At 40.8% G+C, this 7713-nt stretch overlaps 1 protein-coding gene across 1 annotated transcript; it reads left to right on the top strand.

Annotated features, from left to right (window-relative positions):
• The first annotated feature begins 1441 nt into the window (after nt 1-1441).
• Nucleotides 1442-4922, top strand: LOC145447080 (uncharacterized). The gene is made up of 6 exons (XM_080325505.1): nt 1442-1596; nt 1662-1795; nt 2026-2099; nt 2160-2240; nt 4531-4614; nt 4696-4922. Exons 1-6 carry the CDS (start codon nt 1498-1500, stop codon nt 4818-4820), a joined length of 597 nt encoding a protein of 198 aa, XP_080181631.1. The 5' UTR covers nt 1442-1497; the 3' UTR covers nt 4821-4922.
• Nucleotides 4923-7713: the final 2791 nt, after the last annotated feature.

Genomic DNA, 7713 nt, shown 5'->3' on the forward strand with positions numbered 1-7713 from the left:
AGGTAAAAAGTGAATCCGGATCCAATGCTATTCCAGAAAAACTTACCGGATTTCTGTCTGGCTAATCCTGTACATCTATCTTTTTCTAGTACAAACAATCATAGCAATTAATACTTGGTATTCATATTTTCGGTACTAGACACAGCAGCAATACTCCAAATTTCGTGAGTCAGGTGAGTATATAATATGACAGCAGTTTGTTTATTTCATTTGTTATTGATATGGAAGCTTTGATTAATGCACCTCAGCAAACACAACAAAACAAAACAAACATGTTTATTGATTATAGGGATACCTTATGTCCTCTTTTGCAAGAAAACCTTACCACTTTAGCTGCCAAGGCTTATTATGGAAATTACCAGTAAACGCCAGCAAACAATGAATTTTCGGCTCGTTGGATATTTAGCTGAAATCGGGCGTGCTGCATCTTATGAAACATTTTTTTTAAATTAAAGTAATTATAAAAATATTGCAAATTTTTGGCTGCTCATTTTATGAAAAGCTACCTAGTGGTCGAACCAAAAAAAGGTTGACCTATTGTATACAGACGTGATTTAAAACAAGACTTACGGTAACGAAAATGGTTGTTTCTGACAACAAGCCTATTGAGAAGCCTCGACACACCTGTAATTCGGGGATAGAACCAATTCCGGACTTCACTGTACGCATTTGAAAAATATCGTAAATATAGGATCGCTGGTACTTCATGATATTGAGTAAAATCCTAAATTTAGGATTGTTGACAGTCAAAGTGTTACAGTCATTCAAGGACGCCCAAATGTCCTCTTTTTCGCAAGTCGTCTTTTTTATTACGTTGGTTGTTAGGCGAGTACATAGAGACAACCCAAAAAGGTCATATCGGACATAAATCCACGTGAAAGTGGATTGTAATGTAAGTGATGCGAAGGTTGACTAAAAATATCAATCTCGCGCGTCGACAGTCGACATATGCGCCATGCGCAATTCATTTTCATAACTAGTCGTTATATATTATCTCTTATTTCTTTGCATAGTATGCACTGTGCATGTCCCTTGTTCACATCGTCTAGGCCAGCTGGGTGTCTGATTTCAAAGACTACTCAAAACCGTCTCGACACCTACCCATCTTTTCATTGTATCGCAGTCTTGTGGTGTTATGAAATGATGGTATTATTAAAAACCTGATACTGATACTGTAAGACTGATAGAAAGCAATGGTAATAGGGCCTATAAGCTCGGTGAACTGTTTCCCAGCAGCAAATTGCCCTTGCACGGCGCCATACAGCGTTTAATTCACAACAACAATATTTTGGTCACGATGTATATAGAATGTGTTGAATTTATAACACGGGCACATGAGGCAATCGAATTTCATATGATAGATTAGGCATTGAGCAGAAACATCACTAAATACATAACATCCGCTGTTGGTGTATTTTGAATTCTATAAAACCGCAAGATCGACTGCTATATAATTACTAGTAGTTCTATACCTACCTACCTACTGGAATCTCTACAATGATTCTTTACGACATCGTATTTATATCCGTTGTTGCAGTGCACCTAATCGAGGGGTGCGTTCTGCCTCAACCTACAACAGATCCTGATTGGCAACACGTACGTCTAAACTTGACCGTGATTATTGCAATGGCAGCAGTGTCATTGGAAATGTCACATTTCAGATGCAGAGAGATTGGCATGATGTTCTCAATATGCCTAAACGAAGTGAAGGAACGATTGACTGCTTTCACTGGCTGAACATGACTGAAGCAAGCGATGGAGGGTTCAATGTTGACCTTAATGTGGGCGTACACGGGTGAGTTGTTATTCCTTATGCCCCTGACTCATATGCGGCCAATATTACCGTTGCAAATTGATGGAATCCATCTGCTGAACATAAGTTATAATCTATCAAATGTCGATGTAGTTCATTGCGAGGATTTGTTGAACTCTTCATGCATATCAACATCAGGACTAACGTAATGCATTACATCGTCCGGCCGTGCGCCATGCCAATTGTTACCGAAAGTGCTTTCAACATTCTAGCTACCCGTCAGAAGCATACCGAGACCACTTTGTAAAGAAGAGAACAGGCGTGTACCAGATGAGTGGGGACTACGGTAATATAAATGGTGCACGCACGATACACTTGCATCGTCAATTATTTTATTCAATTTCAGTAAACGATTTCGTTGCGGCTGTAACAAAAGCAAACGATCATAAAGAGGCGAATGAAGATTTCGAGAGAGCCATAATAGCAGGTGATTGCATTGCAGTAAGCAGGGGGGGGGGAGCAACCTTTTGGCTATGTACATTATACGGTCGCATTTCCATTAGTTATGTAGCCTACGGCCGCAATCCAGGGCTTCGCCGTAGTGAACTAACTGCTGGACGCCAAATGCCCATGTTACACTGTCCATGTCCATTTCCGGTTAAATCCGGACTAATCTACTTTTTCATATCGTCATATAGTATAAGGCTTATATACTATATGCCGGTTGATACTATCAGCCTTATACTATACGCAACGAAATTGCTAGCGGTCATGTCATGAACTGCAACCGGAATGTGTTATGATGGCGCTAATCGCGAAAAAATGTCCAGGATCACGAAGGAATTACGTCATTAATATCAGTAGTTTCACATATTACAATGAAATGTCCTTTCTCAGCCCATGTGATCAGATTCACCAGTAGAGTTGATGAAGCTGGTGTTTTAAATATCTAGGGCACGTTATATATGATGAATATTGATGCTGCATCTTCCGGTGGGCCAATTGTTGAATTCATATCATTACTTGCATGCTGCTATTTCTTGTCCTCCCATCAGAATTGTCGGTATATAGTGGAAAGATGTTGAAATCGCCCAAACGTATCAGAGACAAATTTTATTCGTGAGGAGCACACGATTCCAAGCTGGTACTTCTATATGGGGCGCATCTCTTTCCCCTGCTGTCCGCAGTGGTGGCCCTACGATTGGGGAGGGCCCTGGGCGAGACTTATGGGGGCCCCCTTTAAGCATGTAATCGTACCCTTTCACATCTATTGTTACCATCAACTTATCATTAGTGCGCAATATGGCACGGGATTACGTGATGTGTATATGGCACTATAACAAGGCTTTGAAGCAGGCCGGAATGTTGAATTGCTCTAGCTCCTGAGCCTTCTTTTATCATGCATTGTTAAATTATAAAATAAGTGAACCAGTTAACTACATAGCTCATGCCTTCACGTTGAAGATGTTTGACATGTAGCGCGAAGTAATAGAACATAGCGATACAGCTGCTTAAGGCTAAATAGACCCACACTAATCTGGAACGCTATCGCCTGACATTAGTAATGAGCCAGCACACCACGTCAAGGTTTGAGCCAGGCGCTGGATTAGGTAATATCTATTATTTGTTGCATTGGTGGCATGGTTGCAAGTATAGACTACATCAACACTAAGTACATCTACCGCATACAGAGACTTGATGATTATCGCAATATGGGACTTTTCTAACAAATGGAGAGATTTGATAATTGACCAAAGAGGGAGGCCCTTCGTATAGGGGGGGGGCGGGTGACCGCCCACCTCGCCCACCCCAAAATCCACCACTGGCTGTTCGCATCGGTACCATATGGGACTCAGATTGCGGAGTGTGCTAATATAATATAATCGAAAAATGTAATCGCATTGAATCACGCCCGACCCGAAGAAAACTTAAGGATCAATTAAAATATTTAAAAAAATACGGAAGCCAATTCGTAAATTAAATTTGCATGTTGACGGCCGCCAACAGATACTAATTGAATTACGTGTGGACGGCCGCACAAATTACCTTCTGCGGCCGCGGCAAGGAAATACGAAGAAACATAATCAAACATGTATGTTATGTGCTCTTACGCCGTCAAAATATATATTGGGGTATTGGATCATTCGAAATCTATCTGACATAACATACCATCGTGAACCATCATGTGGCAATCGTGTAATACGATACTGTGTACTATGGTCAATATATATTGTATATATTGTATATATATATGGTCAATCATCCCTAGTTTCCAAATAGAAGTTGGTGAGCCATTTCACTTGTACGATGTCATAATTCAAATCAATGATGAAAAAGCCTTGTTAAAATTAAGACATACATTCAGAAATGTAAGTTGCTGAATGCTTGTGAGTCCGGTGGGTGTGTTATAAGTTGAAACACGATATCAAAGCTGTAGAGCACACCGGAGGACGAAGTGGAAAGTGGCTTACGCCCGCAAAGGGTTAAGATCAACCTATATATAGAATTCATAGCGATGCGGCTCCCATTGTAATTTTAGCAACATCTTGATGTTTATTCTAGTATAGTGTCTATATTAGCCGTTTCGCCTTGGTGTATTTCAAATGCGTTTATTATTCACGAGCATTGGTCAATTGCAATGAATGATATCCCATCAACGGAATCGCTACATCTTTCGAAGATAATATGCCCGGATTAATTTCCGTCGCAGCATAACTTTTATAAGGTTGCAGCTTCGACGATCTCCGCAGCTATACAACCTACAACTTTTTCTGTAGACGCTGACTGGATGGCACGAAGAGAGATAGCGCTGCTCACCGACAATGAAAATTATCTCATTTTCACCATGTGCACTTCGTGGGGTGAGTATGCATTCCATTTAATGAAAAAATAATGGCGTAATAATAAGTGTATAGATCACAAATATATTTTTTGTGTTGTAGGTCCAATCACCTGGATCAAGTTTCCTAAATATCCAACGATCGGTCAAATTGCCAAGGCTTGGAATTGCCTCGTAGACAATGACTTGATGGGATCCGTAGAATATAACAAAGGTTGTGCAGCTTGATCTATATGCAAGGTCGCTGAATAAACGCGTATCGCTCGAATATCATGTATATAGAACTTCATAGATGGATACTAATGTATGGAAGTTGGTTTATTATCGAAATTGCCGAGACAATATCCTATATCCTACTATGGAAACAATTGAAGGTGTCAAATGATTTTCGAAGGAATTGAATAATGTTATTTGATCTTGTCAATTTTCGGTGCGCTCGCTGATCCTTGGAACTCATCACGGAGCATATCAGGGTCCGCGGTCCTTGATCAGCAGCCACGTGTGATGTATCCATATTTTTCTATTATGCTTCTATTTAGGCATGTTGAATAAAGCACGTTAGCCTCGTGTTGTGAGGCTCATGGCATTGTAACAAAGTAAGCCGAGAAGGGTTTAGTCACAGCCAGTTCATTGCTATAGGCCAGTGGTTCCCAACCTTTTTCGACTCATCGCCCCCTTTTCAAGCTCGACGCCGATTATCGCCCCCCAGATTTTGTGTATCTGGTATACAAACTGTAATTATCGGTGGGTTGACTAAAAGAAGGTCAACTTTTCAGCTCATTGTAGAATTTTGCACATTTGCAACGAAATTTCCGTGGGTTGACTAAAAAAAAGGTCATTTCTACGACTTGACTCCAATATAGCCGTTTTTCCTGCAAGGTATTTGAAATCGGGCTGATATGACGCCAAAGCAGCGCGAAGCAGTTCTTTCAAGTGCTGATAAGCATTCAAGCTACTAGCTTTGTAATTATTGAGCGAATCTTGACAGATCAGAGACAATGGCTTACCTCCATTATCACTGAATGTAAACTCATCCTCCCATTCTGTTTTAAAAGTTCTGATTCCCCGTTCATACTTTATTTTCTTGCAATCATCGATCGTCGACATTTTCTTGGCCATACTCCGCAGGTTTTACTAGCCTTTACAATACAAATGTAAGGACCTGATTCAATATTGTTTGCCCGGAAATGACCGTTAGCTTCTCTACCGTGATTAATTATCAAGCTCGTTGTTAACATAATGATTCATCATAGATTGATGGCAGTGCACCATTGTTGCGTGTGAAACGTAAGTAGTGTACTCGATTCGAGAGTTCAATTGCAAAGTTCTAACCCTGTGCCACCTTCCCCTGGCCTAAACGTTACAATAAGTGCTACGTAAACTATAAGGAAAGAAGCAGCTCGAAAACAATTTATTGCATTTCTTAGAATGCATCAATTTAAAATCAAGTTACACCTCTCTAGCAAAATGGCGAAACGCATGCGGTATTGTGCAATCATTAAAGAGCCGCAATCAAAGGCTCAGAGAGCTGCAGTTTGGCCACCCCTGCTATCTAGCCTCATTCGAAATCATTATGACTGCTTATATGCGAGACTATGTGTAAGTGTATAGGGATAGTCAGAAAACCATGATCGTGAACCGAACATACGATCGTGAAGTATCATAGTAAGGTCAAGCAGCGTGACTTCAAATGTTTGCAAAAATCCATTTTTACTGTGATATTCATAACCAATATTCCAGAACAACCTCAAGATGAGCTGCTAGATCAGTGGTCGGGAACCTTTTTCGACCGAAGAGCCATATTGACCCAATATTTTCAATTGTAATTCCCAAAGAGGCATATATGTCAATCAACTCTTACGTCACAATTGAACATGCGTGACGTATTGGTAGCACTAATACATGAGATTCGTAGTGTTTGCCATATTTTTCTGCCCACATGCCTAGGTGGCAGTGGCGGCTCGTGACAATATCAGGTGGTGGGGCAAGGGCTGCAAGCGACTTTTTATCAAGATGACGTCACAATGGCGTTTTCCAACGTAAACAAGTAACTTAATGATGGTACGGTAACATGAATTTCCCTGCAACAGTGATTTTAACGTATGTGCCACGAGAGGTCCGCCGGTGAGCTGTGACTTGAAGTGTGGTAACTGCGTAAACGGCGTACGGAACAAAGATTCAACACGGTTCATGTTCGCACTAGACCTGACTAATTTTCTGCAGAAATGGAAATGACTATAACTCGAGAGATTGCGTAAGCCTAATTGGAAAGGTCAACGAGTTCGGACAGATACGCAATTGTTATCTCATAGATTGGGCCTATCGTATTGAATCCAAAACATCATTCTGATGAACTAAGAATAACAGCCTCGGAAATTCGGTCTCGATACAGCATAGGAGATTTTGGCCTTGAAACTAGAGACTGTAACACGACACATACGGCTTTATTACTGTCTATAGGTCTGCTGCGAAATCACCTTTGGAAAATATATTACCGAATAAATACGTGGATGAAAGCCGTAAACTTAGTACAATGTTACATGACATCATCGAGAAGTGGCCTCATGGCCCTTTTCGGTATGGTACACTGTCAAAATTAATGCGAACAGACCAACACCGAATTTTGCGTAAAATTTACTGAGGAATAGGCTGATCAAGTGACCAGCTGTTAGCCGCCATCGAAAACGAAATAGCTATCGCGCTTGACAGGGGGTTGTAAGCAAATGGCTTGAAGGCCACAATTTCACGGTGAAATTGACATCGGAGAATATAATATCAAAGTAAATATTTGAATGCAAACTGAGAATGATATCATCATCCCAGTTAACGTTACCGCAGATACGCCGGCTTTTGCGTGAAATTCGCAATGCGTTGTAGGCTAAAGTGTCAGATCGGAGCACATCTCTACCATACTCGACCTTGAAAACGAAATTACTGCCCTAATCATTGAGTGTCAACCTTGAGACTTGGCACAGCGTTCGATACTAAAATCAAGACATACCGTGCAAAAGCTTATGACGGATCTAAGGAGCATCGTTAAAATCAATAGATACCAATACCGGCTTTGCGTATAATCTGTTTGCGATACATGACGGATCAGCACACACTCACCTTCGGAAAC

The sequence above is a fragment of the Botryllus schlosseri genome, chromosome 9 (assembly GCF_051294905.1).
Source record: "Botryllus schlosseri isolate E-star chromosome 9, Bs_hap1, whole genome shotgun sequence".
Lineage (NCBI taxonomy): Eukaryota > Metazoa > Chordata > Ascidiacea > Stolidobranchia > Styelidae > Botryllus > Botryllus schlosseri.

Bases quoted from the DNA above. Each gene is read 5' to 3' on its own strand.
- LOC145447080 (XM_080325505.1), top strand. From the start codon at position 1,498: ATGATTCTTTACGACATCGTATTTATATCCGTTGTTGCAGTGCACCTA. The intron at 2,100-2,159 runs GTAATATAAATG...ATTCAATTTCAG, and splicing joins CCAGATGAGTGGGGACTACG to TAAACGATTTCGTTGCGGCT. The intron at 4,615-4,695 runs GTGAGTATGCAT...TTTGTGTTGTAG, and splicing joins CACCATGTGCACTTCGTGGG to GTCCAATCACCTGGATCAAG.